Raw genomic sequence first — 15,644 nt, forward strand, 5'->3', positions numbered from 1 at the left:
ATAAATAAAAACTGTGGGGATGAGGTAGGTGAAAATGGGTGTGCTATTTACCAATAGATTATGTACAGCTGCAGCGATCGGTTAGCTGCTCAGCTAGCTGATGTTTGAAGTTGGTGAGGGAGATAAAGGTCTCCAACTTCAGCGATTTTTGCAATTCGTTCCAGTCACAGGCAGCAGAGTACTGGAACGAAAGGCGGCCGAATGAGGTGTTGGCTTTAGGGGTGATCAATGAGATACACCTGCTGGAGCGCGTGCTACGGATGGGTGTTGCCATCGTGACCAGTGAGCTGAGATAAGGCGGAGCTTTGCCTAGCATGACCTTGTAGATGACCTGGAGCCAGTGGGTCTGGCGACGAATATGTAGCGAGGGCCAGCCGACTAGAGCATACAAGTCGCAGTGGTGGGTAGTATAAGGTGCTTTAGTGGCAAAACGGATGGGTCTGTGATAAACTGCATCCAGTTTGCTGAGTAGAGTGTTGGAAGCAATTTTGGAGATGACGTCGCCGAAGTCGAGGATCGGTAGGATAGTCAGTTTTACTAGGGTAAGCTTGGCAGCGTGAGTGAAGGAGGCTTTGTTGCGGAATAGAAAGCCGATTCTTGATTTGATTTTCGATTGGAGATGTTTGATATGGGTCTGGAAGGAGAGTTTGCAGTCTAGCCAGACACCTAGGTACTTATAGGTGTCCACATATTCAAGGTCGGAACCATCCAGTGTGGTGATGCTAGTCGGGCATGCGGGTGCAGGCAGCGATCAGTTGAAAAGCATGCATTTGGTTTTACTAGCGTTTAAGAGCAGTTGGAGGCCACGGAAGGAGTGTTGTATGGCATTGAAGCTCGATTGGAGGTTAGATAGCACAGTGTCCAATGACGGGCCGAAAGTGTATACAATGGTGTCGTCTGCGTAGAGGTGGATCAGGGAATCGCCCGCAGCAAGAGCAACATCATTGATATATACAGAGAAAAGAGTCGGCCCGAGAATTGAACCCTGTGGCACCCCCATAGAGACTGCCAGAGGACCGGACAACATACTCTCCGATTTGACACACTGAACTCTGTCTGCAAAGTAATTGGTGAACCAGGCAAGGCAGTCATCCGAAAAACCGAGGCTACTGAGTCTGCCGATAAGAATATGGTGATTGACAGAGTCGAAAGCCTTGGCAAGGTCGATGAAGATGGCTGCACAGTACTGTCTTTTATCGATGGCGGTTATGATGTCGTTTAGTACCTTGAGTGTGGCTGAGGTGCACCCGCGACCGGCTCGGAAACCAGATTGCATAGCGGATAAGGTACGGTGGGATTCGAGATGGTCAGTGACCTGTTTGTTGACTTGGCTTTCGAAGACCTTACATAGGCAAGGCAGGATGGATATAGGTCTGTAACAGTTTGGGTCCAGGGTGTCTCCCCCTTTGAAGAGGGGGATGACTGCGGCAGCTTTCCAATCCTTGGGGATCTCAGACGATATGAAAGAGAGGTTGAACAGGCTGGTAATAGGGGTTGCGACAATGACGGCGGATAGTTTCAGAAATAGAGGGTCCAGATTGTTTAGAGAATCAACTCAATTTAATTTTATGAGTAAGGTCTCAGATATTTCTAGATTAACAGAGGGGATTTGGTTAAGTGCATGTCTACCTGACTCTCAAATTGTCACTGAATGGGAAGAGAACTGGATTTGAGTCGCTGTCAGTCTGCCCTCCGAATTCGCTTCAACATTCTGCGTACCCTAGCCAAACACCTTGCATAATGTTAACAATTAACGACCTTATCCATGGAACTTTATTTCATGACGTTGGCCTCTTTGGGTATAGCAAGCCCATCCCCCTCTCCCTGCCTCCCCCTTTCGTCCTTCAACTAGGTTGCTGTGGTCAGAGAGACGTAGTAAATTCCTGAGAATCTCCTCATGGACACACAGTATAGAGAGAGTAGATTTTCATGGAGAACAAAGGAATTCCTTCCACCTCACAGAACTTGAGGTACGAACAAATTTCATGTTCCGGAGAAAGTATAAAAGATTGGTGAAGAATCCAGCTACGAACTGGTCTGTTTGTCACGACTTGGGGAAGCTCATGGGAGACGGTGTGGCCACATTACCATAACGCTGTTTATATAATAGCCTCAGATATGAGGTTTACATCTAATTGTTGTATAAGATGAATGAGTGAGTATGATACTGTTTGTAAAATTGTGTCATATGATTTTGGACTGTTTAATGAAGAAAAATACAATTCCCTTTTGATTTGAACTAAATCAGAAGTCCGCCCCTGAGCCCAGTTAGGGTCAGGCCTCCTGGGACAGCACTCTTCAGTGTCACATCCTGACCATAGTTTGCTTTGTATGTTTCTATGTTTTGGTTGGTTAGGGTGTGAGCTGGGTGGGCATTCTATGTTACATGTCTAGTTTGTCTAGTTCTATGTTTGGCCTGATATGGTTCTCAATCAGAGGCAGGTGTTCGTCATTGTCTCTGATTGGGAACCATATTTAGGTAGCCTGTTTGGTGTTGGGTTTTGTGGGTGATTGTCCTTGTTACTGTCTCTGTGTTACTTTGCACCAGTATTAGGCTGTTTCGGTTTTCGTGTTACGTTTATTGTTTTTGATTCGTGTTTACTTTGTTTCATTAAACAGTTAACCCACTGTTCCCAGGCCGTCATTGAAAATAAGAATTTGTTCTTAACTGACTTGCCTGGTTAAATAAAGGTAAAAAAACAACAAAAAAACATGGATCGCAATAGCCACGCCGCATTTTGGTCTGACTCTCTTTCACCTAAGAAGAACCGTTACATTCGGCCCTTCCAAATAAAACCCCCACTCGGGTTTTCGATCAGCAGACCGAGTTTACTTCAATTACAAGATGGCTAAAGGTTGCAGACCATGTTTTTGTCCATTAGAGGGGGAGACAAAGGTTGTAGACCATTGCTGAATCTTAGACTATCGATACCGACAGAATAAGAACAAGTCTTTGATATTAATTACTAGTCTGCAGCTAGGAATTCGGTATCATTGAACGCGGATAACGACAACCCCCAAAATATCCATTCTATAATGAATGTCACTCTGAACAATCCCCTCTAACCACAACCGGGAGAGAGACGACAATTCGACACACTGAGCGTAAATATATATATTGATTGCAATTGTTCCTGAATGAGTGAGCGTTCATGTGCAAAGGATTAGCATTTAAATTGTTATAATTATCCCTCTGTAGTGACTTCTTAGTCAAATCCCTCTTCCCCTTTTGTCTAACAAGCCACCATGCCGGTTTAGCCCACGAGGGCACATTCTCCTATCATTTCATGTAACCACATTTACCTTGTTTGTTTGTTTATGCATTTCTGTGAATTAGTTAGTAATAAATAAATGATTTAAGACAATTGATGTATGGATGACTCAGTGAAGACTGGGTTCGTGCAGATAACCAACAATTTACGACGTTTGGAATGAGACTAATGAGGTAAAGTAAATAATTCCTTAATTCAAAGACTAATTGATCAGATACAATATCTGAAACGTTATTTTAGGAAATGTTAACTTTGTAATCTGAATATTTTTCCTTGGTGCCCCGACTTTCTAGTAATTACAGTTACATGATTAATCAGTCTAATCCCATAATAACTAACTACAGAGAATCTTTAATAAACTATCAGTCTTCAGTTAATGATAGTAAAGACACGACATTTACTATAACAGTAGTATTCCCCCATATGTCTACTATCCTGACTATAGGCTAGTAGACTACCTGCGCACACTATAAATAATATAATATAAATAATTATATTGGGACCCTGGAGACCGGGGGCCATGTCCCATGTCTATGTTCTATATACTATGAAGACCCCTGCCCCTCTGCTCCGTGGCAAGATCATTGACATGGGGTTTGGGCGGCCCTTGAGCACCACGACGCACAATCCTTCTCCACGCAATCCGTGACCGACATTCACAAGATAATAAGCATAGGCCTATGAAGCTACTTCATTGGAAGTGTAGCGTACATAAAACACCATACCATTACGCACAAGGCTGCCAACCTAGCTGTTACTCTCTAAAATACACTATTGCTCTGTGATGGCATATGCAGGGGATTAATTAAGGATAACATTGTTACGAATTTGAAGGGTGTCTGCACGCAACTCCATGTCTCATCGCAGTCTGACAACGCACCATGGCTGTTAGAATGGTAATTGCTTTGTGGGTACGGTGTGTGTGTGACGCCTGTTTGAACGAGTGTATTAGACCCCCAACTCTTCTCCCCCACACAACCACCTGCATATACACACAACCCACCTGTCTCTACCTATGCATTTATTAAAATATATAGATATGATTTTCTTTATTGTTTTAATTGTTTTGATTATTTGCTTTCTTTTTAATTAACAACAAATCAATACAACAAGTACATGGGGAAACACAAGTAAAGAATATACAAAGTACATTTGTGCTAGGGAGTACAATATCACATTACACAGGGACCTTAAGTGACATACACACATTTATAATTCTAACAGCTTTTTTGTTGGCAGAGTATTTAATTGTCTTAAAATATAAACTCAGAAAAAATAAACTTCCCTTTTTCAGGACCCTGTCTTTCAAAGATGATAATTTGTAAAAATCCAAATACCTTCACAGATCTTCATTGTAAAGGGTTTAAACACTGTTTCCCATGCTTATTCAATGAACCATAAACATTTCATTAATGAACATGCACCTGTGGAACGGTCATTAAGACACTAACAGCTTACAGACAGTAGGCAATTAAGGTCACAGTTATGAAAACTTAGGACACTAAAGAGGTCTTTCTACTGACTGAAAAACACCAAAGAAAGATGCCCAGGGTCCCTGCTAATCTGCGTGAATGTGTATTAGGCATGCTGCAAGGAGGCATGAGGACTGCAGATATGGCCAGGAGGAAACCCTGGCACCCAGCCGCCGATCCGTCAAACTCCCGTGGGAGTGTCAGCCGAAGAGCCCCAGAGCCAGATGTGGTCGCAGAAACAATCCGGTGAATCAAGCTGGTATGATGGAGGACCCTCTCTTCCATCGATGGGAGAGGAAACGCTGCTGCTCCTGCTGATTCCATGGGTAGTGCGGGATTCTGTCACGTCTAGTCAAGGTGGGTGGAATCAGGCGCAGAGAGAAAATAGTGATAAGTAGTTTATTCTCCAGTGAACAAAAATAAACACGGACAACCCAAAATACAAACAGGGTGAAATTATCCAAAACAGGATAACAGACAAACCGGAGAATAAATAAACACAAAAACACCGACAGACGAAACGAAATGACAAAACAAACAATCCCGCACAAAACAAGGGCGGGACAACCTACATTATATACAGATACTAATTAACTAACACACAGGTGAAAACAATCAGACAAAACCAGCAGATACACGAAAAGGGATCGGTAGTGGCTAATAGGACGGTGATGACGACCGCCGAGCACCGCCTGAACGGGCAGGAGAGCCAACCTCGGCGGAAGTCGTGACAGTTTCATTATTTACTTGAGGCTAAATTGATTTTATTAATGTATTATATTAAGTTAAAATATGTGTTCATTCAGTATTGTTGTAATTGTCATTATTACAAATACATTTTAAAAAAATACATTATCGGTATCGGTGTTGAAAAATCATAATCGGTCGACCTCTCGTAGTGAGGTCTGCACAACGCATCACCCGGGGCAAACTACCTGCCCTCTAGGACACCACCCGATGTCACAGGAAGGCCATAAAGATCATCAAGGACAACAACCACCCGAGCCACTGCCTGTTCACCCCGCTATCATCCAGAAGGCGAGGTCAGTACAGGTGCATCAAAGCAGGGACCAAGAGACTGAAAAACAGCTTCTATCTCAAGGCCATCGACTGTTAAACAGCCACCACTAACATTGAGGGGCTGCTGCCATACATGTAAAAAATGTATCACTAGCCACTTTAAACAATGCCACTTAATATAATGTTTACATACCCTACATTACTCATCTCATATGTATATACTGTACCCGATACCATCTACTGCATCTTGCCTATGCCGTTCTGTACCATCACTCATTCATATATCTTTATGTACATATTCTTTATCCCTTTACACCTGTGTGTATAAGGTAGTTGTTGTGAAATTGTTAGGTTAGATTACTCGTTGGTTATTCCTGCTTTGTCGGACCTAGAAGCACAAGCATTTCGCTACACTCACATTAACATCTGCTAACCATGTGTATGTGACAAATACAATTTGATTGGATTCGATGTATGTATGTTGTTTTTGTTTTTTTACTTCTTCATATAGTGGTTGGCAGGATAATATTTCTGAATAATTTTATAAGAAACTTCCTTAATACGGATATTTTTTTAAATTTTTGCCTAAAATAACATACCCAAATATAACTGCCTGTAGCTCAGGACCTGAAGCAAGGATATGCATGTTCTTGATACCATTTGAAAGGAAACACTTTAAACTTTGTGGAAATGTGAAATTAATGTAGGAGAATATAACACATTAGATCTGGTAAAAGATACAAACAAAGAAACGTGTGTTTTTTTTCTTCTTCCAATCATCTTTGAAGTGGTAATGACTAGGGATCTAGGAATCTAGGCACAATTTAGATTTCGGCCACTGGATGGCAGCAGTGTTTGTGCAAAGTTTTAGACTGATTCAACGAACCATTGCATTTCTGTTCAGAATGTTGTATCAAGACTGCCCAAATGTGCCTAATTGGTTAATTAATACATTTTCAAGTTCATAACTGTGCACTCTCCTCAAACAAGGAGAGGGGGAGCACACACTGCACACACTGTTAACAAGTAGGTATGTGTGTGGCAACATCCAAACTTTTTTCCAATAGACATTATCAATAAAACCATTCCAAAAGGCGTGACATAAGGTTTAGATACAACATCCTGTTGAAACAAGGCTTGTATAGATCTATTGTTGTTGAATGGACTAAAAGAAAAACAGATCTTTCCCACTGATGAGTCAACAGGGTTAATCGTAGGTATGTTCTGAGGGTCAGGTCTTTCCTACTGATGAGTCAACAGGGTTAATCGTAGGTATGTTCTGAGGGTCAGGTCTTTCCTACTGATGAGTCAACAGGGTTAATCGTAGGTATGTTCTGAGGGTCAGGTCTTTCCTACTGATGAGTCAACAGGGTTAATCGTAGGTATGTTCTGAGGGTCAGGTCTTTCCTACTGATGAGTCAACAGGGTTAATCGTAGGTATGTTCTGAGGGTCAAGTTAAAAACAACGTAGATAAACAAACAACAAACACAATGGGTTGGGGGCAAAACGCCTGCCTTCTGCTCCGGCGCCATTTCAGAACCAATATTCTAAAAACACAATGGGTTGGGGGTAAAACGCCTGCCTTCTGCTCCGGCGCCATTTCAGAACCAATATTCTAAAAACACAATGGGTTGGGGGTAAAACGCCTGCCTTCTGCTCCGGCGCCATTTCAGAACCAATATTCTAAAAACACAATGGGTTGGGGGCACGTAAAACGCCTGCCTTCTGCTCCAGCGCCATTTCAGAACCAATATTCTAAAAACACAATGGGTTGGGGGCACGTAAAACGTCTGCATTCTGCTCCGGCGCCATTTCAGAACCAATATTCTAAAAACACAATGGGTTGGGGGACGTAAAACGTCTGCCTTCTGCTCCAGCGCCATTTCAGAACCAATATTCTAAAAACAAAGACCTTTTGTTTATACAATATGTCCCGATTATTCCATATATAATATCTGTGTTGAGAAAAATTATGCTTATAAATTAAGGACCATGACAAGAACCTGCTGATGAAAAGCAGAGAGTTTCACTGGAACTTTGTCTATATTCTAATTGCAAACCAACATTAAGTTAAAGCCACCAAAAGCAGAGAAGACATGATGAGGAATAAAATTCCACATAGAAGTGGGTCTTCTTAGGATTTGTTATATCCAGTTGATCTTAAAAGTATTATTTAAGGTAGTAAAGTCCATAAAATTCAGTCCACCATTCTCATAAGTGTTCATTACAACAGTTTTCCTAATGTAATGGGTGCAGTTTCTCCACAGAAAGTTGAAAAGCATCTGGTCTATCTCCTTGCTTATTTTACTGTCAAGATATAAAGATAGAGCACCATATGTTAGTCTAGAGATACCTTCAGCCTTGGTTATTAGGACTCTACCTTTTAAAGATAAGTCCCTCTGTAGCCATTGATTTAGTCTTCTGGGGTTTTTAAATAAGAGGGTTAAAATGTAGTAAGCCTCTAGACTTCTGATTCTTTGTAATGGTTATGCCTAAATATGTAAGTTCTTCTTGTACTGGAATACCATCATATGAAGTTGTCACACAATCTTTGACAGCCATGAGCTCACATTTCTTAATGTTACGATATAGACCAGACGCTTTGGAAAAGGATTGTAATCACATTGATAGATATGGGAATCTGACTAGCATCTTTCAGAAAAAGTGTACTATCGTCAGCCAGCTGGCTTATAATAATTGATTTACCAGCTATGGAAATACCTCGTACGGGACTATTATTTAAAGAATTTGTAAAAAGTTGGGATTAATACAAATAGATACAGTGAGATAAGATAACCTTGCCTAATTCCTCTCTTTGACTCAAATCTAGGTGAGGTGCCATGTTTCAGTTTGATAGAGCTGTTACCATTCGTATAGAGTCAATAGCCTTACAGAAAGGGAGTGGATGAGGAACTGATATATTGTGTATTTAACCACACCGGCAACTTGGATGCAATAGGTGGTTTCCTTCAGAAAATAATCAGTGGCACAACCTCTTCCAGATCACAATAGGCCAACTTGGATATTATGTTTTAATTTGGTTATTATGTTCTAATTTGGTTATTATGAGTTAAAAGAGAAAGGATTTCCTTATTACTAAAGTAAATTCTAAAACTGCAGGCATTTCAACGGTGGCGCCCACAGCAACAGGGAGCCAGGGAGACCAAACCCCCTACTTTAATTTTGAACTACAACTGCGACTTTATTCTCAACATTTTGACCTGATTCTTAAAATTACATTTATATATTCTCAACATTTTGACCTGATTCTTAAAATTACATTTATATATTCTCAACATTTTGACCTGATTCTTAAAATTACATTTATATATTCTCAAAATGTTGCCACTTTATTCACAAAATTTTATTTGGACTTTATTGTCGAAATATTGCCTCTTTATTGTCGAAATATTGCCTCTTTATTGTCGAAATATTGCCTCTTTATTGTCGAAATATTGCCTCTTTATTGTCGAAATATTGCCTCTTTATTGTCGAAATATTGCCTCTTTATTGTCGAAATATTGCCTCTTTATTGTCGAAATATTGCCACTTTTTTGACGTACATCGCCTCACCTCGCCCTTATACCTATTTAAGCGATCCGCCTACAATCCTCTCTTCTGTGATAAACGCTCCCTGCGCGACATTAATTGATACGTGATGCTGTCCAATCGACGGAGACCAGTCGTAGAAATCCATCCAATGGTAATTCTAGGAGGGGCGGGATCCTCAACCCCTCAATGACAAGATTGACAGTGTTGTAATGAATTATTTTTAACCCGATACAACGCACATTTATTTTGTTTATATTTTCCCAATCGTTATTTTGGCCTTAGTCATTCTGCCTGACAGTTTAAAAATAAGCGAGGTCGTTAAGGGAAATACGATTTGTTTATTTTTTTGTCTAAACGTTTTGGTTTCATTTCGCTTGTGCGTCTTAAAAAGGAATTTCTTGTAAATGCTTGTGATGGATTTGCAATCTGCAGATTGACTGATTCCGACGAGGCTAGATATAAAACAACACAATCATCTGTGGGCTAAACAGTCGTTTTAGGTGTTCTGGTAAGTAAGCTAAAACGTCTTGAAACTGTTGCTCAATAAATGTATTCGTATGTGTCATTTTATCGTAGAAGTGATTCATTAGTACATATAGCTGATGAGCACGTTTAAAGGTAGTTGATACATTTTGGATGGTGAACAGTTGTTTTTTTCCACAAGCTATTATTCTAAAGAGATCTTTGATTATTGCAGTGTTATTAATGTGTTTGTTATTCATAGATGAAATGGAGTATTATAATAGGCTGTATTTGTATGATTGTATTGTTCTAGTCTGCATCTGTCTGTCTGTATCCACCCTGTCTTCAATATGGTGCATCTTGTTCTCTCAGTGATGGGGCGGGGTCCTGGACATAACCATGAAGCCCACAGGAAGAACACTATGGTTTGGCTCCCCAGCTTCCTGCATGGTGGGACTTCCAGCCTGGTGTCCACTCTCACCACCTTCCCCATCTACAAGATCGTGTTCCGCCAGCAGCTTCACAGCACCGTAGTCAGCCAGGCGATAGGCCAACTCAGGAAGGAGGGTTTCCTGAAGCTCTACAGGGGGGTGGTGCCCCCTCTACTGATGAAAACCCTGAATGGGACACTACTTTTCGGGATACATGACACTTTCCTCCACTGTCTCTCCTCCATCACCAACCCCTGCGGTGTCATCCCTCTCCCCGCGTTACCAGCTGTGGCCGGGCTCGGCACAGGCATCGTGGAGGCCTTGGTGTTCACGCCATTTGAGCGTGTGCAGAATGTGTTGCAGAACGGGGGCAACGACCGCAGCCTGCCCACCCTGAGGAGTGTGTTGGCCCGGCTGGGGGCAGAGAGGCTGGGGTCGGGGTACTACAGAGCTTTCATCCCCATACTGGCCCGTAACACCCTGGGAAGCTGCATCTACTTCGGTCTGAAGGACCCCGTCAGTGCTGCTCTGAGGGAGAAGGGGCTTCCTCCTATGGCCTCATCCTTCCTGTCAGGAATGATAATCAGCTCCATGGCGATCAACCTGCCCCTGTATCCTCTGTCTGTGCTGGTGGTCAACATGCAGGCTGGGATGGTGGGTGAGGCAGTGGGGGTGGGGGGGAGCTGGAAGGCACTGTGGGAAGGTCAGCTGAAGAGGAGCGTCCCCCTGCTGTACCGAGGAGGTTCCCTGGTTATCCTCAGGAGCTGTATCAGCTGGGGAATCACAACAGCCATCTACGACCAACGCTCCGCACACTGACACACAACATCTCATTGCTCCATTCCAGACAAGGTCTGCGTCACAAATTGCACCCTATTCCCTTTGCAGTGCAATTTGGGAAGCACCCAGGAAGAACTTCTTGAACTTTCTCGTCTCTCTCTTTCGCTTTCTCTCTCTCTCTCTCTCTCTCTCTCTCTCTCTCTCTCTCTCTCTCTCTCTCTCTCTCTCTCTCTCTCTCTCTCTCTCTCTCTCTCTCTCTCTCTCTCTCTCTCTCTCTCTCTCTCTCTCTCTCTCTCTCTCTCTCTCTCTCTCTCTCTGTCTCTCTCTCTTTGTCTTTCTCTCTCTCTCTCTCTGTCTCTCTCTCTCTCTCTCTGTATCTCTCTTTTTGTCTTTCTCGTCTCTCTCTTTCACTTTCTCTCTCTCTCTTTGTCTCTCTCTCTTTGTCTTTCTCTTTCTCTCTCTCTTTCGCTTCCTCTCTCTTTCGGTTCCTCTCTCTTTTGCTTTCTCTCTCTCTGTCTCACTCTTTCTCTGTTTCTCTCTCTCTCTCTCTCTCTCTCTCTCTCTCTCTTGTCCTTCATCTGCCTGGTGTGAAACCTGAGTGATGGGTGGTCACCTGGTAGGCATGCACCATATTGCGCACATCCGCTAGAAATTATGAGCAGTTAAGTCAAGATCAAAGGAGCAAAGAAAAGAAGAGCAGAAGAGCAGGAGAGGAGACCACTTTTGACTACTGAAATAGTACCCTTGGTGATGACTCCTTGGTGATGACTCCTTGGTGATGACTCCTTGGTGATGACTCCTTGGTGATGACTCCTTGGTGATGACTCCTTGGTGATGACTCCTTGGTGATGACTCCTTGGTGATGACTCCTTGGTGATGACTCCTTGGTGATGACTCCTTGGTGATGACTCCTTGGTGATGACTCCTTGGTGATGACTCCTTGGTGATGACTCCTTGGTGATGACTCCTTGGTGATGACTCCTTGGTGATGACTCCTTGGTGATGACTCCTTGGTGATGACTGCTGATGTCTTTTGGAGCTGTTCTGTTCAGGAATGCAGCATGGTCTCAAGGATGGTCCAGCAGCTGCAGTTGGGCACCACTTTATTAGTCAGGCCGCACATTTTATTCAATGTTTAAAAAGTGAACAGGAAAACTTTTAATTTGACAGATTTCTATTTTGTTTTTGAGGGACAGTCGGTAAACATTTAATTACATTTTTATGGCCTCAATCATCAAAACTCTCTCTGAAATCAGGTTTTTATGAGCCAAAGATTACTGTGCAATGATGTTTAATGGTTCTATTTCTCTCGGGTGCCTCACTGTGTCCTATTTTAAGTCCTGAATGTATCAAAGCCTAGGAGATCCATTTATGTTCAAGGTGCTCTAACAAGTTTCGTCAACATGGGCTTTAATATTTAAATGAACTGCGTGTGAATCAAATGAGATATGTATCACTGTCACGTTCTGACTTTTATTTCCTTGGTTTTGTCTTTATTTAGTATGGTCAGGGTGTGAGTTTGGGTGGGCAGTCTAGGTTTGTCTTTCTATGTTGGGGTTTTGTGTTCAGCCTAGTATGGTTCTCAATCAGAGGCATGTGTCAGTAGTTGTCTCTGATTGAGAATCATACTTAGGTAGCCTGGGTTTCACTGTTGGTTTGTGGGTGTTTGTTTCCGTGTGAGTGTTTGTCGCCACACGGTATTTCGTTTTTCATCACATCGTTTATTGTTTTGTATTTCAGTGTTCAGTTCGTTTTTCATAAATCGTCGTGAACACGTACCACGCTGCTTCTTGGTCCAATCCTTACTCCTCTTCAGACGAAGAGAAACTCTGCCGTTACAATCACTCAGTATAGGCCTACCCTTCTATTGTCTTATACCTGGATACCATTACCAACTTCCCTTTCTCACAAATGGACTATAAGTGTATCTATTCTAATGTATTCTATTCTACTCTGAGAGGAATACTTGAATGATGTTTTATTTCAGCTCATGAAACATGGAACCAACACTTTGCATCTTGCATTAACATTTTTGTTCAGTATATATCCCTGAGCATTAATACATGTTTTATCAAACCACACTTCACTTTCATCTTGCAAGTTATTCTGAATATGTGTTTGCATTTTATACTGAACTTCGTGCTGAGGGAATTCTCTTCCTGTGACGAAGATGCTTCTTGCATTGCCCTGTAGGCTATGCTGTATATATCCACAAGGTGGCGCTGTGGTATCACTTTCTGATTTATCAAACGAACACTGCACAAGATTGTTCCCCCTGAAAGTCTCAACTCATAGATTTAGCCTGGCCAATGATATCCCTCTTCTGGATGGATTGGGCCAATGCCGTAGCTCAGATTGGTGTCCATGGCGGTGTGAGAAAGGGCGTGCTTTCCCTATTTAAGCCTAGACCCAGACGTTGTACCTGTAACGGACATTCTCACCGCACATCCCCGTACCAGGTAAATATTGGTAGCTTTAGTAGACGAATTATTCAAATTCCATCTTGTTATCTCCCTCTGTTTGTATGTTAGTTTATTGATGCCACCCCACGTTGCCATGGTAGTCTAATAACGTTATTCTGATGGGTGGTGGTGTTATTATGCAATTTTTTCAGACGTTTTTAAAAATGTATTTTTTTAGACCGAAGGAAGGGACTGTCGGTTGTAGGTTGTATTTGCAGGTTGTATTTGATTGTCAGCAAAGAGTAGTCTATAGACTATTGGTTATTATTAGGCTATGTGATTTAGTGTTAGGCTATTTGAGGATTTATTTTGTTGCTGTGTTGACAGATCTGCAATGCATGCATTTAATGCGCCTGCACCCCTACACATCAATCCAACTAGGCTATTAAACATTTAATGCGCCTGCACCCCTACACATCATTCCAACTAGGCTATTAAACATTTAATGCGCCTGCACCCCTACACATCATTCCATCAAGGCTATTAAACATTTAATGCGCCTGCACCCCTACACATCATTCCAACTAGGCTATTAAACATTTAATGCGCCTGCACCCCTACACATCATTCCAACTAGGCTATTAAACATTTAATGCGCCTGCACCCCTACACATTAATCCAACTAGGCTATTAAACATTTAATGCGCCTGCACCCCTACACATCATTCCAACTAGGCTATTAAACATTTAATGCGCCTGCACCCCTACACATCATTCCAACTAGGCTATTAAACGTGTGTGTTTAATTATTGTATGGTTAGGTTAGGCTAATTGTCATCATCATAGTTATATCAAATATTTACAGGCCTTGGTGTGATGACATGCCGAATATATTTACATTTTTTTAAGTTGTCGCACTGTTACCTAAAGCCCAATCAATGCATGTGATGCTGACGGCGCAATGCCATGGTTCTAGCCTACAGTCTGCTTATAGATTGGCGGTTCATCGGGGTGCGGTTTTATGATAAAAACATGTTCTACCGGTGAGCTTAACATGCCTTAACATGACAGATCCGTCAAAAGTATCTTATTTTTACTGAAGATGGCGTTGACACCTATCAATTAATCTGTGCGTTTTGCGTAAATTGGTCTGGTGAAACAAAATCTAACCCGTCACACCCAGTTATTGCGCACGCGGGCACCTAGATAAGGTCTACCTACAAGCAGATCATGAGACTGTGTTTGTGAGTTCTGTGTTTGTGAAAGTATAAACTCAATATTTGTTCAATTAAGCACCAGTGTGTGGAGGTGGCACGTGATATGCCATTGGCCCTTGCATGTGAAATCACACTGAAATGTAGACCTTCTAATAGTATGCTAAGAATTGCATTTGTTTCGAAATGAGGTTAGAGGTCAACACAGATCTAATAGACTAGTAAATCGCACCTTTATCATCCTAATGCATGTAGGTTCATTCATTGACATCCTTTCATAGATTTAGAGAATTCAATGTTTCCATCCCAATATGCTCTTTCTGCAGCCTCTCACGGAACCAGAACGTACCAGTACACGTTCCTGTATACCAGAACCAGTGCATTGCAGCAAACCCGAGTGCTTGGGTAACTCTCAGTGAAACATAACACCATAAGACAAGCTCTCTCTCTCTCCTGACTATTTGTTCTCCTTTGTTAGATGGTAAATGGTGAAGTCGTGGGAGTGGTGTGTTGATTCAAGTAACTGAATTACGTAACTAGCTAGAGTAGTCTATATGGATTATACAGGTGTGTGTGTGTGTGTGTGTGTGTGTGTGTGTGTGTGTGTGTGTGTGTGTGTGTGTGTGTGTGTGTGTGTGTGTGTGTGTGTGTGTGTGTGTGTGTGTGTGTGTGTGTGTGTGTGTGTGTGTGTGTGTGTGTGTGTGTGTGTGTGTGTGTGGGGGGGGGGGGTAAAGTGTGTGTGTGTGTGGGGGTAAAGTGTGTGTGTGTGGTAAAGTGTGTGTGTGTGTGTGTGTGGTAAAGTGTGTGTGTGTGTGGGGTAAAGTGGGTGCGGCTGGACTTCACCTACATGCACTCACCTGTATTCTAGATTACATATTTGTCTAAGGACTCTCTTTCTTTCTCTCTCTCTCTCAACATTTACATTCTGACTCCTCCCTCAGACATCATCTAAGATGGGCGACAACAACCCAGTGAAGCAGGGAGTGGAGACCTTTGACAAGAAGTGTCTAAAGAAGACCAGTACTGCTGAGAAGAACA

General features: G+C 42.2%; 1 protein-coding gene across 1 annotated transcript; it reads left to right on the plus strand.

The window, feature by feature from the left end:
• The first annotated feature begins 9,519 nt into the window (after nt 1–9,519).
• Nucleotides 9,520–11,215, plus strand: LOC123994242 (solute carrier family 25 member 53-like). Its single transcript, XM_046296779.1, has 2 exons — nt 9,520–9,825; nt 10,152–11,215. The coding sequence occupies exon 2, from the start codon at nt 10,154–10,156 to the stop codon at nt 11,027–11,029; it is 876 nt and encodes a 291-aa protein (XP_046152735.1). The 5' UTR covers nt 9,520–9,825; nt 10,152–10,153; the 3' UTR covers nt 11,030–11,215.
• Nucleotides 11,216–15,644: the final 4,429 nt, after the last annotated feature.

The sequence above is a fragment of the Oncorhynchus gorbuscha genome, linkage group LG13, assembly GCF_021184085.1.
Source record: "Oncorhynchus gorbuscha isolate QuinsamMale2020 ecotype Even-year linkage group LG13, OgorEven_v1.0, whole genome shotgun sequence".
NCBI lineage: Eukaryota > Metazoa > Chordata > Actinopteri > Salmoniformes > Salmonidae > Oncorhynchus > Oncorhynchus gorbuscha.